General features: G+C 40.4%; 2 protein-coding genes across 10 annotated transcripts in view; both read right to left on the reverse strand.

The window, feature by feature from the left end:
- SERPINE2 (serpin family E member 2) overlaps positions 1 to 23,036 on the reverse strand; it is a 606,689-nt gene that overhangs the window by 251,428 nt on the left and 332,225 nt on the right. The gene's annotated exons all lie outside the window — the stretch shown is intronic.
- DOCK10 (dedicator of cytokinesis 10) overlaps positions 1 to 23,036 on the reverse strand; it is a 136,339-nt gene that overhangs the window by 65,897 nt on the left and 47,406 nt on the right. For all 9 annotated transcript variants that reach the window (XM_052686394.1, XM_052686393.1, XM_052686392.1 and 6 more), the window contains exons 3-7: positions 16,571 to 16,660; positions 9,018 to 9,100; positions 3,848 to 3,920; positions 3,440 to 3,571; positions 3,037 to 3,171 (exon numbers count right to left, since the gene is read on the reverse strand). In XM_052686394.1, the coding sequence (XP_052542354.1) occupies positions 3,037 to 3,171; positions 3,440 to 3,571; positions 3,848 to 3,920; positions 9,018 to 9,100; positions 16,571 to 16,660 (513 nt within the window). The remainder of the gene's footprint in view (positions 1 to 3,036; positions 3,172 to 3,439; positions 3,572 to 3,847; positions 3,921 to 9,017; positions 9,101 to 16,570; positions 16,661 to 23,036) is intronic.

The following is a 23,036-nucleotide window of genomic DNA, read 5'->3' on the forward strand; positions in this document are numbered from 1 at the left end:
CTATGGACATCAGTGTCACCATTTTACATTCCACATTCCAGAAAATTGCCCTCACATGCAATTATGAGGGCATTGCTGACACATCTAACCTTGGACTGACAGATGAAAACCAACTCATCCAACTCACACTTGGTCGTTTTGCTCTTTTTCTTAATTCACAGTCTTAAACAAAATGACAGTGGTATCCTATAGTTTTACATACCAGAATTATTTCTCAATACACAGAACCGCAGCTCTATATCAAGTTAGCCAGAACAGCATCTGATCCAGCAGTTCAAATCACACTGGTATCATCTTTTGTGTATGAGAAACAGAGGCAAAATCTGGGGCTTATTAGCAGTGAAGGAGATAGAGAACACTGGACATGGAGAAAAAATTCCATGAACAATTTTGTTTTTGCAGCAGCAGAGATGATTTAAAAGATTCCTACCCAATCTGTTGTTAATCACTTGCTCCAATCTTCATACTGCATGTCATGACCCAGCTCAGGAATCAGCAAGACTAAACAACTTCTGGAGCTACTTGGTCAATGGAATCAGTCAAATTTAGGTTTTTCAAAACTGATTCAGGCATGCATGCCTATCTCTGTGTGTACCTTTTAAATTCTGCTAATGAAAATTCTCTTGTTAGGAAATCATTTTCTCTCACATACTTTATTGAGGTGAATAATCTTTCAGGTATAAAAATTTTAATTTACCCTACGCAGGGGAAGAATATGGTTGGGTTTTGTAGCAATTCATTCTTGGGTGTCTGGTTACATTCTTGATCACAGTGAAATCAAGGAAATCCTCTAGTTACTGCATACATTCAAATTAATGTAAAATAATAACTAAAATTTCATTGAAATCTAGCTAATAAATCATGAGGGCCTGAACAAGAGCTAAATGTGGAAAAAAATGATGTCAAGAATCCTCAGCCAGTGCCCACTCAAAACTTTTAAAGGTAGATAATGTAAGTGGATCGTGTAAACAAATTTATGCACAGTCCACGAAGAAAAAGCACTGTGCTTCAATCTGTCTTCAGAAAAAGTACGAAGATCACTAAAAAAAATGCACTTGTCTGTATTGTGCCCTTCCCTTTACAGACACTGCCATGATCTTTAACTCAGTCCTGTAACACTATTAGACATTATCTAATAGAGCAATACATCTTGCATGCTGAATCCTAAGAACACTGTGGCAGGAAAACTTCAATATCCACTTTTCCATCTGCACTTCAGACTTCTGGCAAGCAGATGAGATCTACAGCAAAGGCTCTGTTTCAAGTCTAAAGCCAACTACTTTTTTTCCTGATCAGTTAATAGAGCAAAAAAAATCTAAAACCCCAAATTCCATTTCTCAGTTTCCTTCTCTGTAAGTCCTTCCATATCTATATGGAACGTGGACCTTGAGGTTAACTTGTAATCTTCAACACTTAATTCCAAGTTTGAACTTTCTTTCAGAAGGAAATTACACAAGAATAAAAAAGAAACTACAGATGAGCTATAAATGAAACAGAAGGCTGTCTAATGCCTGCGGGGTCATTCTTCCAAAAGAATTGTTTTGAAGGTGCTTTGCATTTAATCTGGAGATGTTTTTTTCCAGGATGTTTACTGCAATCCAATAAACTCTATCAAATGAGCTCAAAGTCATTCATATTGAATTAAATGTGCTGAGCAGCACCCAGCTCATAAAATCAGAAATTTCACATCATAGTTCCTCTAAGCCTTCAGATTTATGCGGCACTTTCTCCAGATTCTATGGTTTCCCTGCCTATAGCAACCCTAATAAAAATTTTGTTTTTCAATCCTATGATTTTAAGTTCACCACATTTTTATAGCAGTTGGAGTCTTTGGTGCTGATGATACTTGCACTATTATTGCCTTGGCTAAGGCTCTCACTTTTGAGTGAAGACAGCTCATAAATTCATTCATCCCATTCTAAATGTCAATTAAATAATCAAGAAAATCAGTGCCTGGTGGTGAGAGGTAAACTTACAGTTCAAACTGTTCTGGACAATTAGCAGGAATTCTATAGATTTAGAAGGCAGATGTCAATAATTGGAAGGATGATTTCAAGCATTTCTTAAGCTTTTTTTCTGCCAAAGGTTAGCGAATAAGGCCAGAAATCTTGCAGTCTAAAGATTTCTGCTACCAAGGAGTGTCGTCAGAAACAACACTGAAGATCAGGCACCCTCTGGGCGAATATTTAATTTACAGCTAAAGCCACACTGCAGAGACATTCAGGTCTTAATGAGGGTTCTGGCTGAGACCTGTCTTAAAAGAAAGCACACACCACCAGCAGGCAAGAGCAAGCAGTCATTTTTTCCCTTCTTATAAATGACTGAGCAATACCAACTCACAAGATCCAGGATGAGCATTACTTTAAGCTAAGTAAATACTCCCTTAGTCACAACTAACTGCTCAGCTGAGAGCAACTCCCTCGTGGCTGTACCATTGTGCCTGTAACTGCACAGAGCATGTCTCCTTCATGCCGACCACCATCTCAAACACACATAGCTCAGACTAGCACAAGAACGTGCTGCAGACTTTAGGCATTTCTAAGTAGGATTCCTGGGCAAGTTCCAGCCTTAACAGTTCCATAGTTCTATCTCCTCACTGGCTTTCATCACTTCCAGGCCACCTCTCAGGTCTTTCAAGTCAATGGACTGACAGCAGCAGATACCACTGCCCTGCCATGTATTTAGTCTTATCCTGTCCTGCATCTATTTGGAAAAGAAATACTTTATGGGATACACAGTGTAAATTGCCATTCCCTACAGAGGATCTTCAAGGAACCTATTGAATCATTTACATAAATTGAGATATTTCTCTCGTGTGTGCCATCAGCAAAGAGTGCATACTCATCTCCTATCATACTTCAGCTGTAGGTCTTGTATTCCGCCAGTCTGAGCATTGGCACCAATTTGAAGAGCAAAACAAACAGCATTTTCTTTCCATGCAACTGATAATGAGACCCACTCATGTACGTTCGTCTGTGTGCTGCCAATAATTCTTATCTGACACCAAAGCAATCAAAGAAATAAAATCAGACTTACCTGTATGACTCCTGTACAGGAATCCAAGAAAATACATCCCTTTGGCTCCTTAGATATTTTTTCATCTTTGTAAAAATTCATAATATATGAGTTATCTGACAACTGTGTCAGCTGGAAGTAGCGCTTTTTGAATGACTGAAGTGAAGAAAAAAAGACAGACAGTTGTTGAGCTGCAAATTGCTTTCACTGATACCTGATTCACAGGGTTTAAATAAAAAGCAATTTCTACCCACATTTCAATTGCACTATTCTGCAGACAATTGCAACATTACTTTAGGATCTGTTGAAGCAATGTAACCATGACTAATCTGAGATATAAACAGATAAATGACAACAGCAAAAAAGTGTGCCTCTGTGGGAGATATAAATTGGAACAGAAAAAAGAATAATCCGGTCCCCTTACCCGAACAGTGATGCTATTGTTTACAGTGCTGTTGAAATTCCCTTTATAAAGCCATCCAGACTTGAAAACTCCTGCTGCTAATCCTCCTCCTCCACCACCACCACCTTTTGAAGATGAGTGGGACGTTGTATCCTAGATGAAAGATGTAATTAATAGTGCATTGCAAAAGACAACTGTAATGCATGAATATCTAGTTCACAACAAATAATCATCCTTACATTCCTCTTAATATAAGACTTTATTAATAAGTCTGCTGTGCATATGTTGTTCCACTAACTTCAAAGTTACTTAAAATGTCAAGCATTTTATAGGAGATAATGATTCTCCATTATCCTTTTCCAAAATATTAAAGTAATAGATAAGTCTCCATTGATGGAGAAAAGAGGAAAAATAAATCAGAATACATACTTCATCCTTATCTACATCTTCGTGATCGATTTCAAAGGAATGTGATCGCAGTTTCTCTGGTCTACAGTCATTTCTGGGAGAAGAGGAAAAAATCTTTTATAGTATTAAGTAAATAAATAATTATAATGTATCATCTACTGCAGGGAGGCAATTATGCTGGGTACCCATCGACAGAATACCTTCCTTTTTCTCTGATTCTATATTCCTTTGAAAATCAGTACGCTTACAAAATAATGCTTTTTTTTCTTAAGCTCCCTTCATTTTTTTCCCCAGCAGTATGAAGCAGTTCCTCCATATAAAAGATAAAGTACTATTACTTATTCTATGTCCTGCTCTTCCACCACAACAGACAACAAAAACTAAGCAATTTGCAGAGAGAGGTCCCATTAAAGGCTGACAAACGAACCAGAACGAACTCTTCTGTAGCTTTTTTTAACCAATAAAAATATTAGAACATTTGCTAAAAGCTTATATATTTCTTTAATATTTCAAGATAGGTATCTTACTATTCAATATGATGAGCACAGGCTTCAGGTAATTTTTAAGAAGGCAATCATTTAGATGTGGTGCCACTTAAGAGCTCCACACTATAGACGGTGAAACAAAACTGAGAATCAAAGAGCAAAGCACTTCAGCACATGCTTATTTTTAAGCAATACGTAGTTGTACCATCCCAAAGTACTCTGCACATTGCAGAATTAAGCCTTAAGTAACAGCCAAACAATGCACTTGGTAAAAGATATTTTTGAATTGCAAAAAACCAGATTTTTCTGTGGCCTAACGCTGAATTCTTGAAGATTAAAATCTCATCTTGAAAGTCTTTACTACTGATGTGAAAAAACTACAGAAGCTATCGTGGTAAAAGCCATTGTTTGTTAGGAAGACTAATCTTTACAGAATAGAGTTTCATCTACTCAGACTTATCAGGTGAACAAAGAAATGCCATGTTGTCATACACGGGAGCAAACAGTAGTTCAGGAACCATGTGCTCATAAGCTAATTTCCTCTGTGATGTTAGCAAACATTAGCCCACATAAGCACACAGTGTTACGGTAATAAAAAAAAAAAATGCCAGTTATCTTTCCTTTTCCATTTTCTGTTCATTCATACACAAGTTATAGATTAGGATGGTTAGAGTAAAAAGCAATACCTATCTCCTCTTTGCTTTCTCTGTTTCAAAAATCAGTGATGTCATGCCTTCAGCATCCCATTGTACTCAGAAAAGCCAGGATAATGAAATGCACACTGAATACAAAAGGACACGAGACACTTTATTCTCTGTTTTAGCTCATTCCTTTTTCAGTGTTTAATGTAAACAACTGATTAATATTGTGGAGAAAAGGAACCTCTGCAATCTATTGCTATCTTTGACATCTATGAAGTGTGAATACTATGAATCCCTTGGGCTTGTTCATCACTCAGAACCAAGGATGCACTGCAGTTCTCACAGAGCATGCCTTTGTGGCACTGCCCACTGCCACCAGCCCATGCACTGCTGGGGAACACCACAGCCTTTGCTTGAGGACCTGTACAAGTAGTAGTGGAGCAAGACACTGAGCTACTGAGAAAAACAAAACAAAGCAAAAGAAAAACTGCTGCTACGAGGGAAGGGAAGAAGGCGCAGGGAAGGAGGAGCTGGATTGCTGTGGTGCTGGGTGCCCTGACACTGCAACACTGCAATTCTGCCTGGCTCTTGTCACCCCAATGAAAAGACAAGCCTGTCCCACTAAACCACAGACCTTCTGCTAGCCTGAGCACATGGTGTGCTTCTGAGAAAAAAGGAAACCCTTCTGTCCTCCCAGAAGAGCTTTATGAGAGACAGAAAAGAACTAACAACCAATGCTTCCGGTGTCAGAGTAGGCACACCATGGAAGCAAAGACATATCAGTGGTTTGGGATAGGCAAACTACATCAGTAAAAACAGGTTTTGAAAAAATGAAAAAGTTATTATATTTTTCTCTTTGTCTATACAAGGCCTCAGGCAAAGGTCCAGTAATCCGTAATGTGCTACCCCTTACAGCTACCAGCAAAACCCAGACACCTTAGTCTGTAGATGACACCTTAGTCTGCAATGAGATCACACAATATCCTGCAGAAGTATTCCCTCACTGACTACACAAGAAACACTCATCCACTCAGACCTCTCATTCTCCGATTTTTCTTCCTTTTCTTACATGGGATCCTACTCGGGTACAGCGCTCAACTCCCTAGGGCAGGCAGATAAAACATGTCTGCAGATTCTCTTTTTCTTTTCACCTACTGCCTCTTCAAACTTGCAAACTTCTAAGGCAGTGGAACTGCAATACCTATCAACCTACACTGGGGTTTTTCACTTTATAAGCAAAAAGTGTGCTAATGGCTTTTTCTGTTTCCAGACATGCTGTCACCACAGTGCATACGCTAAGCAAGTCCTGGTTTTCCTCCACCCCTCCATTTGCTCAAGAAGCAAGAACACACACAACAAAGCATAAAAAATGGTGTTAAAAAGAGGTAGTGAGAGCTCACAGAGAGGAATTTCAGAGGTAAAGAGATCTGAAAAAAAAAACCTCAGAGGAGGAACACACTCAGAGAAAAACTAAAGTAATACCTAAAATTTTGTTTGTGTCATCCCCATGCTGTTCAGCTCTAACCCAGTGTCACAGCACTAATTTACTGAAACTGCATCAGGACACACTGCACCTTCTCCAGATGATCTGCACTACGCTGCGGCTACTTCCTGAACAAAAAGGATCAATGGTGGGAAAGGACTTTGGTATCTGACAAAAATCTGCTGCGCTATGAAGACATTAATTGACGTCTCTTATGACTATCAAATAGCACAGTGTCCTCACACACAAAAAACTAGGAATTCCTTCAAGCATTACTGAAGGCTGCCGAGCCCTCAATTTTTGTGTTTCCAAATGCAAAACCCCATGAGAAGGTCCAGAGTACCTATAGTGAATGGGAGTCCTTTAGCCACAGCTAAATCTGGTGTCACATCTCATGATGCAAAACTAAAATGCTTATCACTCATCCAACCTTCTCTATTAGAACAATCTCCTATAAAAAGAATTAAAACAACAGTATTGAGGGGGAAGTAGCATTGACACATCATAACATTCCTAGAGCATGAACTCAGGCAAGTGACATTAATCACCATATTAAAATATCCTTCAAAGAGGATGTCCATAAAGAGCTAAAATGTACCGCTTAGCAGAATAATGCAACCACGTCTGTCAAATGCATATTTCATAAGAATGAAAGTACTTAAGGTTAAATGGAAAACTTCTGCCCAGCAAACATTTTTCTTTAGCACTAAATGCATTAATTTTATAAAACAATCATTATATTGGATACATAAGAAAAGGCACTTTTGTAACATCAATTAGCAAAACTGCTCTCCCTGGCTCTTTGTACTACCCTAATCACCAATGTGCAAGAGAGAAAGCAGATCTGTGAGAAGGCTTACAGCACAAACACTCTGAAAAACACATCTAACAGGACCACTAGAGTCAGTTTATTGATTCTTTCCACGATAGAATCACAGAATAGGAGGGATTGGAAGGAATGTTCAGGGATCATCAAGTCCAACTGCCCTGCTAAGAAGGCTTCTACAGCAGGCTGTACATGTGGGTGTCTGGGCAGGTCTTGAATATTTCCAGAAAAGGAGAATCCACAAACTTCCTGGGCAGCCTGTTCCCGTGCTGGCTCATGCACAACCTGTTGCCCCCCACGTCCTTCTCTGCAGAGCTCCTCTCCAGCAGGTCATGTCCTAACCTACACTGATACTTACAGTTATTCCTTCCCAGGTGCAAGACTCTACACTTGCTTTTGTTAAACCTCACCTGGTTTCTTACTGCCCAGCTCTCTAAGTCTGTCCAGGTCTTGCTGAATGGCAGCACAGCCTTCAGTGTCAGCCACTCCTCCCAGCTTTGCATCATCAGCTCACTTGCTGAGGGTGCACACTATCTCCTTATTGAGGTTGTCAATGAAGATATTGAACAAGACGGGACACAGCACTGACCCCTGGGTAACACCATCAGTCACAACGTCTCCAACCAGACTCTGCACCACTCAGCCAGTTCTCAACCCACCTCACTGTCCACTCATATATCCCATGCTTTCTCAGCTTTGCATCAGGATGTCGTGGGAGACAACATCAAAAGCCTTGCTGAAGTCAAGGTAGATGACATCCACAGCTCTCCCCCCATCTACCCAGCCGGTGATGCCATCATATAAGACTACAGGGTTGGTCAAACATGATTTTCCCTTGATGAATCCATGCTGACTATTCCTGATGACCTTCTTGTCTTCCAATTGCTTGGAGAGGGCATCTAGAACAAGCTGTTCCATAGGTTTAGTTCGGACTAGTCTGCATCCAAGCCAAGTCTAGAGCACTTGTTCCAGTGGTCAGTGTTACATGCATGTAACCACTGTTTTCATCCACTACTGTATTTTTATGTCTCAAAATTACAAGAAAGTAGGTGGTATAATGCTGCTTGCTTGGGCATTCAGTGAGTTCATTCACTACATTGTAAAACAGCCCTCAGTGTACAGGATATAAACCTCCCAGAAGTGGGAGTATGTGTAGGAATACATGCAGAAATGAATGAACACCAAATTCCTAATTTCTTTCTACTCCCATCAAGGAGATTGTTCCTCCCACTCCCTTTACACTGATTTAATGTACTACATCCAAGCATGGAGAGGACATTTGCTTACCCAGACAGCTGCACATTTCTGCAGCCATGTCCCATGCACTGTACCAGCACACGCACTCACTGCACACAGACCTTCTGCACTGGGCAGCTATAAACCCCTAAGCGAAATCCTACTCCTCTGGCACACAGGATAGCTAAAAGGAGAATTAATCCCAGTTAAAGGTGAATGACATTTATGCATTATTAAGGAAAACAGAATCTAGCTTTCTGTATTAACTGTGCTTTGAATATGCAAATACACACTTAAGGTTTGAATCAGCACTAACAGAGTTTCTCGATACTACTGGATTCTGCAGAGCCTTGAACTTTTGCTAAAAGACCTCTTCTTCCCCTTTTTAAAAATGCAAGCCTCTGTAAATACAGTAAAACAAGTACAGAATGTGAGATAAAGGAAAGTACAAATAAGGACACAACTCAGCAAAATGACACAAACCTAACAGGAAAAATAAAGAACTTATGCTAGATCTTACTGTGGTAAGTGTCGAAAGTCTTCTGAATACTGTTCATATTTGTAGTTCACAACATGCCACTGAGAACTGTAATATTTACAAGCCTAAAGAGAAAATAACAATAACAAGAATTAATTAAATAAGAAACTGATATCTCTGAAAAAAAAAACTGGTCAGAGCCCTACAGTCCCTTGCATTGGCAAATAAATACAACACGTTCTCACGAAAGAGCCCAAATCAAAAGAAATAGAAAATGGACATATATTTACAGTGAATGATCCGTTCACATCTAAACTACAGAGAGTCAAGATTCAGACAGTTAAGTGGCTTTTTATATTGTCTTGTCCTCAGACTGCCTTAAAATGTCAAATTCTTAATGATTAGTTAATGACTGTGTAGCCAGGAGTTGCACTCAATTATTCTTACAGGTCTTCTCCAACTCAAGGTAATCTGTGACTCTAATTCTACTAGAATTGTTCAGGCTCAGAAAAGGCTAAAGAAGAGATAAAAGAAGAACCTATTCCTCTCCTTCATAGAGTTCTCGGAAGAAAGTGACTGTCACATTCCCACATTTGGAAGCACAATTTCTCTTTTAAGTCAAATGCATTGAATCGTACAAGATGGAGTGGGGGCAGGCTGAAAACAACTTAACATGCTTTCCCAGTTCTCATCACCTATTCTGCAGGCATCATTAATTTAGATCCCCAGACCCTCAAGAGACACCATGCAGTTTACGCCTGACTTGCTCCACGGACATCACACATTCATCTGTACCTGTTTCACCGTCTAAGTCTTCCATTTGTAAATGCATTTGCCTCACTCTTTTTATTCCCTGCTGTTGCAGCACAAGCCCTCTACTTCTTGTTCTGCCCCTAGGGACTGATCTTCATTCTCTTAATGTTCAGGAATATATTAACAGGATTATTATTTATCACCAGGGTCTCATTTTCCCCATCACACTGGATTTGCTCAGTCATCTCATCATCTCCCTGCAGCTTTTATTTTCTAAGAAAATGTTTTAGCTGGTTTTGCATCTCATCTGAAATCATTCTTGATATACAAATCTTCCTTAAATAAGGAAAACAGACCTGCACAAAGACTATAGTGAAGAGATTTGCTATGCTGTCAAATAAATCAGATTAACTCTGTGATTTACTCAGTACAGAACTTTTATCAGTGCAATTAAACACGACAGTTAGATGAAACAAGATGCATGAAATATATGTTTATTGATAACATATACATCAATAAGAAGAAAAATAACCCCATGTCAGAATTTCCAGCAATCCTCACTGCAGAATATAAAATGAAAATAGGTAACCACACTATATGCTGAAGAATTTCCCCTAACATCATATTATCTTCTTCCTGCACTTCACTTCAACATTTGCCTCAGCACACATAAGATGGACAAGAAGGAAAAAAGTGGCCTAAAATCTATCAGCAGAAAGCACTGCTGAAGTTGACAGGGAAGAGACAAGTCAAGAATGAAAATTGTGGGGATCTACAGTAGAGAAAGAAACAGTGACATAAAAAATAATTTAATCTCAGGTGAGAGCAGGAAAGAGTCTCACTAAAAGGCATGGGAAGGATGAGGCTGCATGAGGAAGAGAGTAAAGAATAAATCAAAGAGACTAGAACACAAAAAGCTAAGCAGAAAAAGTGGGAAAAGAGGCAATAAAGGGACAAGATGGGTCACTCCAGCTGGGAGTACTCCTTCTTTCTCGCCTGTCTCTCCTGATGTTCCCATGGGAGTCACTGCTTGCACAGTGGTCTTTGGCCTGGAAGGACAGAGAGGGGATTGTGAGACTGCTACTGCAGTCTGAGATGAGCTGAAAACCTAAAAATTGTGTTTTTTTTAAATTTTTTAGTGATTTTTTTTTTTTTTAAACTCAGTGCTGGCTTGCCAAGTCTCCTTTTAAGCCCTGTGTAAAGCACACAGATATGTAGTCACAGATGAATTTAGGAAATGATCTCAGGTGAGATCACAGTCTTCTACAGCACCTTTGTTTGTTTTAGCATATGAAAAAGAAGATGAAGAAGTGGATGCACAGTAGTAGGCAGTCCTCTTGGCACTAAAATGGAATTCAATATTTTAACACTGCCACATGCATTCTGCAGTAAAGGGATTCCAACTGAAACTATGATCTCCTTGATCTGACATAAGCCTTCACTGTCTTTCAGACATGAGATGCAGGATAAAGTGTGACCACTAAACAGTATAAAATAAAAAAAAAAACAACAATTACTGATTATCCAACAATGAACATACTATTCTGGTATTGTAATCAGCTGACTGTGCACCTTACAGAGCAAAGCCCACAGCCTACACATGACAATCATGTTCCTACACAGCTCAGGCTTTAAATATTAAAAAAACACTTTTTCTTATGACTCTCCACAAAATTCCTTTGTCACTCTCCTGTTTGCATGACCAAAGTTTTCATTTTAACTACTTGCTATTCACCTGGGTTACAAGAATTCTCTTACAAGGGCAGCATGCACTCTGCTATACAAGAGCCAGTGAACAACTCATTCATTGAGCCTTGTGAGGAGGAGCACGGACTCTTCAGCTCACACTTCACACTCTTTCTGCTTGGTAAACGTGAAATAATCAAGTCTTCTACAGAAGGGGCATCTTTTTCCCTGCGGTACTTTCAGCACTAAGTATTCTACTGAGCAAATGCAATTAATGCACACAGAGCATTCTCACCACAGTCTTCTACTGCAAACATTACAGGCTGAGGTACTCAGAACAGTTGGGAATACCATGTAGAGCAGGTCACAGTGTTTTAGCTTATAACCATAAAGGCTTATTGTGCCTCTTCAAGAAAAAGCTAATCAAGATAAAAATCAAAGGGGACAAGAAATGCATTCAAGTATCATTTAAAAAATTCACAGAAGGCAGGTCAATCCAGTGCAACAGCTACCATGGTTCTGTAACTTGCTTGTTGTGGTTAGCCATTATAAAGCAAATCTAGGTTTTAAAAAAGAAATATATTAATACAAGAGCACAGCATTTTCTATTCAGAGTATCCCAACTGAAAAATCAAATTCTTCTGCAGACTGCATTGACTTTTAAAGATTTTTATTGTATTTTTATATGAAAAGTACTGTAAATCTAATTTTAATAGTGGGGAAAAGTACCTTTGAGGAGCAAGAAAAACCCTTCTGGAAGCAGAGATTTCACTGAGGATCCCACTGCTCTTGGCAAACAGCAGAGGCACCACTGTACAGCTGTTCAGCTCAAGGGGACTGCGGGGGAGGAAAAATACAGGCAGAGAAATGGAAGCTTTGGGATGTGGGAGGGCTGGCACATGTCTGCATGAATTTTCCTATTCTGCTGTTGACCAGGCAGGCTGCCCAACCCGTTCCCAAGGGACCTATACAATTCACTTCTTTTCTATTGTTTTGGTTTTCTCCTTGCCCAGCTAGTCCAATTTTTCCTTACAGAGACTGACTATCCTGCAAACCTTTTTCACCTGTGTCTTCTTAGCTCTGGTTCTGGTGATGACAACAGAATGACCACCACAGTGAAAGAGCAACTTAATAAAGACTTGCCCTACAATGCCAATGAACATTTTGAAAAAGAAAAAGGGAAGTGAGAGAAATACAACTGAAGCAAGCATCTTGGTACTTTTGAAGGCAACGGGAGTTCCTTTCCTCTGCAGCTTACATTCTCTCTAAGCTCTAGGTGTGCAGCCACATGTATGACAACAGCTGTTTAGGGAACAACTGCAGAGAAACTGCATGCCAAGTGCCCTTCTGCCTCCTCACGCGCTCTGCAAAGTGAAGCAAGAAGCAGGAGATGTTAAAGAGGAAGGGTTTGGAAACTGAAAGCAGAAAGACGCCACAGTTGGAAGCAGCCACAAGGCTGAAAGGGAAAGGGAAGCTGCAGGGCACACTCTGCACCCTACCCCGTGATCAGTGACATGCAGTGCTGCTCCCAGCGCTGTCCGCACTGCCCCTCCTGTGGCCCCTGCTGCAGTGACCTGAGGGACAGTGTTTTGTCCAGTGGCAATTAAACTGTTTGTGACATTTACCAACAGGAGCTTCCATGTTAATTTGGCTTTGAAACATATCAGCACAATGGGCACGAGACTGAATTAAAAACCTGAGAAAACCACTGCACTGACACACACCACTTCCAGTAGGTATACTGAAGGCTGTGGCTCTTTTAACACTATGATTAATAAACCTCATGTTTAATAGTGACTTACAAATCCTGTGGAGAAAAAACACAAAATCTGAAATAAAAAGAGCTGCCAGGTGAATGGCAGGGGTGCTAAAAAACTTCACACAACTGACAGCTCCAACTTTTGTACCTAGGAAAATCTACACAGGAATGAAATTTCAGTATTATTACACTACTATTTCATTGTGATGCTGTGCTTTTCAGCCAGCACTGTCCCCCTGCACCAACGATGAAGCGTGAGGGCTACAATTACACCCACAATTGAGAAGCAGCCAGTGCTGGGGTGCATATCCAAGAAAACAAAAGTTTGGAAAGACTATATTAGGCGTATTCTCATCATTCATAAAGAAAAATAATTATATTATTTCTCAAGGAGTGAATGAAATTGTAGACCATGCAGGTAATGCTGGCTGGCATGAACGCATGTAACAGATCCTGCAAGGAGTGAGGAAATTACAAATTCAGGAATAAACAGAATGGTACAGTAAAATATTCAGGGCAGTTAAGAATACTTAGAAAACAAGTACTAAAGACAATTTTATTCTGGCTTTAAGAACTCTGTAAACTTAACTTTTCCTGGAGCCTTAGTTGCTCAAGTTCCTCCTACAAAAGGTGGAAAAAGTCATAAGGAAAAAATCCTAAGAGCATTTCAGCTATAGGAACAATAGATTCTTAAAGGATTTTTTTTTAGAATATACCTAAGCAGTGTAAATAAATAAAGGTACCCAGATGTTAATCGATCAAAATGTGAAATATTCTCTTTGCATCCTACAGAAAATATTTAGTTCTCAAAATATTGTTATTAGTTGTTTTTTTGTTGTTGTTGTTGTTTTGTTTTGTACCTTCCTATTGCAGTTTCAGCAAAAAGGAGAATGTAACACAACTTATTTACAGTGCATCCTTATGTCTCACTCATTACCATAACACCTGAACGTCCCTGAAATCTATTACAAGTTTTTTCTCTCCCTGATGAGAATTCTACATAGCAGAATTGGCACGGGCTTCCTTGGAGCTTGGCAAAAGGATGGGAGAGACAAAACGTTTTAGCACTTTATGTGAACACCCACACCCTTAAATATGTTTATGTGCACCACTGTCAGCTAACACAGCATCAGCAACAGGGCACTGCTGCCTAGCAGAAGGCAACGAACCCATGGCAGAAGTCTGGGCCCCGAGGAACCACCTGGGGCAGCTCCCAAGGACCTTCTCACTCCTGCACAGACCTGCAACATCTCCAGTGAGTCAGATACCTGAGTATCTGAGTGCCCCTAAAATGAAGCCCTACAGGAGGTCTGATGTACTTCTGCCTCTTTTCCAGGTGAGATATGACAATATTGTTGCAACAGGAATTTTACAAGCACTTAAAGTCCAAGTAAACTCAAAATGCTGCAGATTAACTCAGAAGTGACGCAGCTGTGAATAACCAAAACAGTTATTATCACTCAAAATGATTTACCATGCAAGAGGGGTTTTTTTTGTTTGTTTGTTTGTTTTTACTAAGGTATTTAAACCCAGTACTAAGAGCAAGCCAACTAGCCAAACCATAGCAGAACTTCCTGCTACAGATGGATAGCCCTTTAGTTCCAGCTTCATGAGACCACAGTACATCTGAAGGAGGAGATACTTCCTTCACCAAGCAAAGAGTTTGCTCTTTCACAGCTCTGAGAAGTGAAGGTCACAAACTCCAGTCCTGCACAGCTACCCAGAGCTGCTGTTCCAGGTGGAACAGAGTATGCTGCTGGGTCAGTACAGATTGCTGCAATCACTGAGGCAGACTACAATCATAGATCTTCATGGCACCCCATGCTCAGTTTTACTTAGTTTTGGACTGGAAGCCTGGAGCTTAATTTGTTTTATTGCATTTGGCTTTGTGACAAAGTGGAACATACACATTTCTACTTCTATGCAAGGTCTTATCCTGCTATTTTCCATGCAGTCTTAGCTCTTTACTACTGTTTTTTCCACTATCTGCCCTCAAGTTTGGCTTACTGATATTGCAGAGAAAGGTAACAGAGCTGCTCAGTATGTATTTTACCAGGCTGTCATTAACATCCCCTTGGAGTACTCAGCTGTAATGATTCCCAGGTTCTGTGCAATAATGTTCCATTTTTAGATACACCACTTTCTCTGTAAAGCAATGAGGACAGTGCTGGCCTTGCTACTTGAAGGACCTTAAAATAAAAAGCAGACCCTAAAGTGTTGAAAGGGCGGAGAGAATTCAGGAAAGATATATAATTCCATAAGCTGTGTTATCTTTTAACCCTCCTGTCATTATAAAAAAAAAGATGATGAGGTTCAGGCTATTTGAGCTGGCATTAAGTTGTTACTGCTCTTTCTAGACCTGCTGCTGGGGAGAAATAGAGCCTGTAAAATGTCATGTTGAATAGAATTCAACAGCCATATTGCTAATATTCTTTTTCCTAACCCGCTGTGCTTCTCTCCTACTGACTTTTCCTCTGTAAGTTATCTTGCAAGCTATACTACATATGAAATAGCCCACACCTATTCAAAGTAGAAACCCAGGCATGCAAAAACCCACGTGTGAAAAAAGGCAAAGAACACATACATTACTGGCTTATTTTCAAGCGTTTGCAATTAAATTCTTTATAGAAGAAGGGCTGAAAATCTGATTCTATACATCCGTTCTGCTAATACAAAGGACGGGTTATACTTCACATTTATAGTGAAATAAGGAGAAGGTTCCAAGCAGTGGCTGAAGTAAATTCCTTTGAACGGTGCAACCAATATCTTCCATGTCCTTCAAAGTAACAAAATCAGTGACAATCCAAAATATCCCTGAGGTAGCAAAAGAGCAAACAGAATGTTTTCTTTTGATCTGAGCCAAGGTATGGAACCAACATAACTACACTTGTAAAAAAGCGATAGCAAGTAATCGCACCTGGTGGGCTTCTAACTGCTGTGAAAGAAGTTTGTTTGGGTTTATAATGAAAAGGTAGAACGGGTTATGTATACTGACAATAAATACAAGCTTCTAGACACCCTTCACACTTCCTCAAATAGTGACATAAACACCTCAAATAAGATATATACATTGTAATAAAAGTTTGAAATAATGTCAAATATTTGTATTTTTGAAAAGGTATCAATATTTTTCAAGCTCTAACCAATTCAGCGCACCAGTGGTAACATTCATGTGAGAATACCAATACTAATGGACTAGTAGTGACAGGAAATGAAGTTGGAGAACAGTAGAATGAGGAATGAATCCAGTGCCTTTACAATTTTTTCTAGATACAGCTATCTCAGAATGAGCAACTACAGCCACGTTATTAATCTTTCCTCATACAAAATTCAAACCTGCTTTAAAAATCACTTCAACAATACTAAAACAAAGAGGATACACATTTCAGACCTTTACCTCTTTAACAAACAGATTCTCCGCTTTTTGTTCTGCATCTTCAGGTACAGAAGGATACAGCGTCCTGATTTCCAGTGAAATTGTATCTATCTGACAATAAAAACAAAGAAAAAAAAATTAGCCAGAATGATGAAAAGCAGCACTTTTGTCTCACAAAGGCAAAAGGAAAAGGATTATTGGTGCTTGCATTTCTCAGTTTTTCATTTTGTGCAGCCAATACACATGCACAGGAACAACTGCAACCCAACTCCCTCCCTCATACGTTGCTATCAGCTAAAGCATTAATTACAAGCGAAGTACTATTCAAACAGATTTCTGGGAACAAGCTTGTTCTAAGCTTGCATCCAGCAATCCCCTCTCAGATCACTGGACACTGCACCAATTAAGTTTTTTGTTTGTTTGTTTGTTTGTTTGTTTTTTAATAAAGAGCAGCTCCTGGCAGAGCTACCTTGTCAGGACTGAGCAGCAAACCACGAAGAGAAGTGGATCTCCAGAAGATCCAACAGGCTGACATCCTCAGTTTGCACCAGGCCAGCAAGAAGCCGGGCAGACCAGCAGTGCTCACTGCAGAGCTCTGGCAAGCCAGCAAAAACCCACAAGAGATGTTCATTCTCAGGTTAATTCAATCCTCTCTCCCTGGAGATGCAGGGGCCCTGGGCAGCCTGATTTAGCAACTGGCAACTCTGTCACCAGCACAAGGTTGGGAACCAGATGGTCTTTGAGGTCCCTTCAAACCCAAGCAATTCTGTGATGCTATGAGATCAGGCCCACTCGTTTTCTCTGCGGAAAGCAACCAATCACCACCACACTCCAGCAGATCAGACTACTCTCAGTTACAGTGGAATAACTCAACTGAAGATAACAAGGGCCGACACCAAGACAAATGTCATCTCACACCTTATTGCTTTTTCCCTTACAGAATGGCACATGATTTCCACAGGAAGACCTGCAGCATCTGACCAGTTTAGTACGACAAAGCACCACCTTCTTCAGTGAAGCAGCCTGCAGCATCCATGGCTGGTAGTCCATGAGGATGCTTCATATCCTCAGTCTCCAACTGAACAGTGAACTTTTTTCTCCACAAATTGAAGCACCCAGGCTGTATGTGCCAATCAACTGGCTATTATTGACCACATTTTTCTTTACAGCCTACATTTAACACACTGCTTCTCCTTATGACCTTTTATGTGAGCAATTCTAAAAGAAAGGCATGCACCACACAGGTGGATGCAAACTATACGGGATTTCTGACTTTTTCCCATTTTGTCTGGATAGTTCAGGATACAGCATAGTAAAAATACTTTGGCTCCAACAAATAATAATGACCCCTCATAAACATGGATTCCAGGGCTCTCCTCTTTTGTATTACCAAAGCCTACATGCAGAGAAGATGTATACAATCATTTAGTCAATGAGTAAGAGAAACAACAGATGGAGAAATATGGATTTTCAGACCACATTTAGTAATAGTGAAAATGATTGAATCCTCGGTTGCTTAGGGACTTTCCAGCAATACTCACAGTGTCTGGAAAACGTTTCCTTAATTATTTCACACATATATGACATTTTAAGCAATCCTGAGACGATGCCATCCCTGAGAACAGCTGAAAACCCCCAGACATCACACTGCAGGAGCTCTTCTTCAGGCTGGGGCCAGCAGCAGAAGCCACAAAACATGTAGGCTGCCCTTCCATGAGGTCACTGCTGCCAGAGACCAGATTTCCAGATGCAAGGCAGAGCAGAGGCAAAGAAAGGACAAGCGTGATGCACTCTGCACTGAGTGTTCACATTGCCCAGATGGTGACTTAACTGCAGAGACCAACAGCCTCTTCTGCTTGACTACAATAACATTTATTTGCCTTGCAATGCAAAAGACATCTTTCATTATTTAGTTAAAACGTATATTGATTGATATATATATATATATATATATATATATAATTTACACCTAATGCAACGCTTCTTGTCAAAGACAGCACCACACTGACTGAGGCAGCCGAATGTTTTCCCATGGGGGTTGTCATGCCTCCCTTCCCTCACAGAGTTTATGTGAGAAGCAACAAGACTGTGGCAGAAGAAGAAACGGAACTCCAACCCAATGCTGCACACTCAGCAATCTCCCCCGCCTCTTCTCCACAGCAAGATTGCACTTGAAAGAAGAAAATGGAGCCCTGCAAAACTGAGAAACTGGGTAACATGGGGCTGGTTGCATTTGTGGACTTTGCAAAAAAAATATCATAGGTGTATTTACATAGAACTGGGACATGACAAATCTTGTGTATTGTTATATTTAACCTTGGCTTTACAAACTACAAAGCACTTCCCTTCTGAGAATTAGTTATGATCAACCACTTCGCTGCACAAGTCTGGCCACAAAAACACTTCCTGTTCAGAGCTGATTACTTCCAAAGCTCAATGGCCTTTAAGGTAGATCTGCTACAGCATTTTTCAACCAGAACTTTTTTTACTTCAAAAAACAACTAAAATTCAATACCAGAATACATGCTGAAAAATTGCAAGCTGTCACTGGCAGAATTCAGCACGGCACTGTGCTTTGAATGCAATCTAGTTTTCTGTTTAAGCTCTCGTAGGAGCTGCATACTCAAGTCAAAGGTCAAAAGAGCATCTTCTGAGAATCAAATAGCACAGACATTTATATTCATACCTAAAACCTGACATTCTACAAAGACTTCTGGATATCCATTTTATATAAATACCCTATATCCAACAGTGATTTCAGGCCTTCAGGCAGTGTCTCATTTGCACGAACTGATGGCCTCAGGTGTCAGATTAGATACAAGGTGCGATTCAGTTAAGTGCCCTTTTGCAACATTCACTGAAGACTATTTCTACAATGAAAAGCACAGGCCAATGTTATTCCTTATCAGTCATCGATAAGGAATAATGTTTTTAGACAGTATCTATTTCCCACTGACATTGCAAGTGTAGGACTTGAAAATGGAGTTAAATGCCATTTGCTATTTCAAACATCCTCACTCTGACTCTGCTCAAACAGCTCTTAGTCTGAAAGCATGTGGCCAGCGGTTAAACTTTTAGACGGATGCACCAAAAAAGATTACATTTACTTCTGGAAAAGGCAGCCCTCCTAAGAGAGCTAACCACATACAGGCAGAAACATTCGTATGTGTTAATGCCAAGGTGAAAAGGAGTCCAAGCAGCTTGAAAGACTGAATCTAAGTCAGCAGGTTTATTTAACGTTAGTGAAAATGGTTAATCTGTCAGATCACAAAGAAGGCCAAGGTGGAACTCTGTGGGCTGCTGTTGGCCCTAGCCTTACCACAGAGAGGTGAGCGCAGGAGCACAGGGACAGGAAAGCAAGCACAGCGGGTGTTTAAGGGGACAGCTTCAGCGTGCCCCATTCCTCATAGGACCAAGCTCAGTGTAAGGGGCCCATGCCCACACAGCGTTTGCTGCTTTAGCCCTCTCTTTTTAACACGTGAAACATATCTTTCTCAGTCTAGCTGCCCCTTACCTATCTGCTATCTCCAGCTGACGTGAACTTGCATGTGAAAGACCTCACATCATGTTAGTGATGAGTAATGGACCGAATTTCAGTTCTTCTTTGATGACAAGATACTGCCTACCACATGGAAAAGTGTTGGATAAGCCAGGTGCCATTGAAAAGAACCTGGTAACCACCACAGTAACTCTTCTGATGTCAGAAACAATACTGGGGTTTTCTGGGCTATTTCCAAGAAGGCTCTCCTCCATCATTTACAGCTATTTCTCCAGCATTTGTTCACTGTTTCACATAAAGAGACACAGTTTAACATGATCTTCTACTGTTTCAAATCAAAGTACCTATTAAATACTTTCAAGGTAACATGTATTCTCATTAAACCTCAACACAAGCACAGTGTTCGCATGATGCTGTCACTAAGGGATGGCACCACTGAGAGGGAGACAGATCTGAATGAAGCTGTCACACTTATTTCACAATCATCTTTCCAGAAAACACGTAGGAGGAAAGTCAGAAATTGGAATGCCAGACAATGGCCCAGTTGCAAAGGAAGAATGTGGCCCAGTCTGGGAGAACAGAAGGTGAAATGAGGATTATAATCCACTTCCATAACCACAAGGACATAAACTCCCACTTACTATGAAGTACAACCCGAGCTCACGTTCACCTGACAAGGAGCTCCTGTGAAGCTGTGTCAACCCTTCCTCCACATAGCTGCTGCAAATGCAAAATTTTGAAGTAGAAATTTCCACTAACCATTGCTCATAGCACAGTGACAGAGAGACCATGTGCTCACGGGATTCAAGAGCAGATAACAGTGAAGCAAAGCTGTGTACTTTTTTTCAAAGGGAAACTGGACTTTGGGCAGGCAGGAGGAGAGTTAGCAAACAAGGATCAGTGGTTGTTATTTCTTTTTAAAGAATTATTATGCACAATCACAAAAAAAGGAAGCATATTTTTCCTAGCTGGAGTTAAAACACAGAATGCGTCTTTGTAACATACATGCCTTGCATTCCTCTGTTGAAACAGAGGGAAACAGAAGAGTATCAGGCTCAGATTAATATCAGGAATTCTTTACTGTCCTGTAGACTTATGGCAAGGTGCTAGAAATGACCTAAAAAGGTCTTGTAAGAAAGTGTGTCTTCTCTTCGAATCACTTTCAAAGAGAGAAAGGAATTTGTAGATCAAAGAGAAGATCAGACAGTACTGCAGCTATGTAGATAATTGGCCCATAGATGATGTACACAGTGAATATTACAGATCCGGAAATGGCCAATCATCATTAAAAATAGAATTTTCTTTTATGCTCACTTCCTCACCAAGCACATTGGTTGGCTTTCACTCTGAAGATGCTTTTGCCCATAGTGTGCTAACACAGGCTCTAAGTGGGGCTGCATCATCCCTCAGCCGCAAAGTCTGAAGCAGCTCTAATGGTTAATGGTAACAGTAAGACCCACAATTTCCTGAGGCATCATCACATTAAATAACAATCAGAGCCAGCCTGAGCATCTCCTAATTCAGTCAGACCTGGATCTCTTTCTACTCAAATGGCTGACCCAGACTGCTGTGTACAGGTGATGTTTCAGCAGGAAGGAGCAGAGCTATAAATAGATGCTCTGCAGCTGAAAAACCCATCTGCTAGGGAAGCTCTGCAGCCCTGCCTGGTGACATAAGCTCTTGCTACTGCAGTTGAACAACAACAAAAAAAAAGAATTTTACTGCAAGGCTATAGACCCCACGTGTCACTGCCTCTGCTCTTTTGTGAGTGTAGGTCATCTCTAGTACGCAAGCAGTTCACTACGAGGTACAATTGCAAAATAATACAGAGAAAACAAAATTGAAGTCGCTGCAACAGCTAAAAATGTAATGAAAATAAGGATATGAAAATATGGTTTGATAGGCAGAGGTCCTGAGCAGTAGGATATGATTCTCCTTTTGCTGAGAAAAATCAGTTTTTGCTCCACTGATTTGGGCTCAGTTATTCTAAATGCAGGGGCTCAAGTGCCTTGTGACAGCACACAAGCAAGTGTAGTCAGCTTTATAATGCTAATTTTCAATTTCATAAATTCACAAATGTGTAAAATGGATCAAGGAATTAACAGTGATGGCAAAACGTATTCTGTTTAGTTCTTCCTCAATCCCATGAGCACATTAACTCAGTTAATGCCACCAAGGAAATAGAGCCATTTAGGAAAACAAAGCAGTCTATTAGATTAACCCAGCCCCACAGGACAGAAGCAGTGCCATGAGCTGATGGGAAGGGCTCTCACACAGCAGTTAGTCGGTCACAGATTGAAATGTATTTCCACTAGAGAATGCCTATTCATCAAAAAACTAAATCTTTTACAAAGATTGATTGATTTTGAAGAAGTTGCTGTAAGGTGCAGGTAATCTGCTAGTTTAGTCGCCTGGCAGCATGCCTCTCAAACCACCCTGCAGGCAGCCCTTGCCCTACCAAGCTGCCTCAGGCTTCCAGATGCTTAAATTCTTTGCAGCTTGCCAGGCCCAACATTGGGAAACCACAAATGAGATTGGGCAGCCCCATGGCAGTGGGCTCCAGTACCCACAGCCTGTTAGCACCCTACCACAGGTGGCACTGAATACTACATCCCCAGCACCTGGGGACAGCTTGCCAGATCTCCATCCACAATTGAGATAGCTCTCAAACTAAACAAAATCAAGTCTATTCAGATGTACTCTTCTTTTGCAAACTAATGCTGGTATATGGCACAGCTTCGATGCATGTTATAGCTACCATCTAAAAAGTCTGACAGAGCAGAAAGTCAAGAGCCATGCTGGTCAAATACATCAAACAGAATAGGATCAGAGAGGCTGTAAGTAACATTCTGAAGTGCAATTATGTTAGATTATAAAAGTGGGGAGAAATTCCAACACAGGCTAAATAACCACTGTGTTGAGTGAACCAACAAGTACATGTTAAGGAATCACTTGTGTTGAGTTCCTGAAATATATTCTGGAAAACCA

Source organism: Tympanuchus pallidicinctus, unplaced genomic scaffold (genome assembly GCF_026119805.1).
Source record: "Tympanuchus pallidicinctus isolate F22 unplaced genomic scaffold, pur_lepc_1.0 scaffold22, whole genome shotgun sequence".
Classification (NCBI taxonomy): Eukaryota; Metazoa; Chordata; class Aves; order Galliformes; family Phasianidae; genus Tympanuchus; species Tympanuchus pallidicinctus.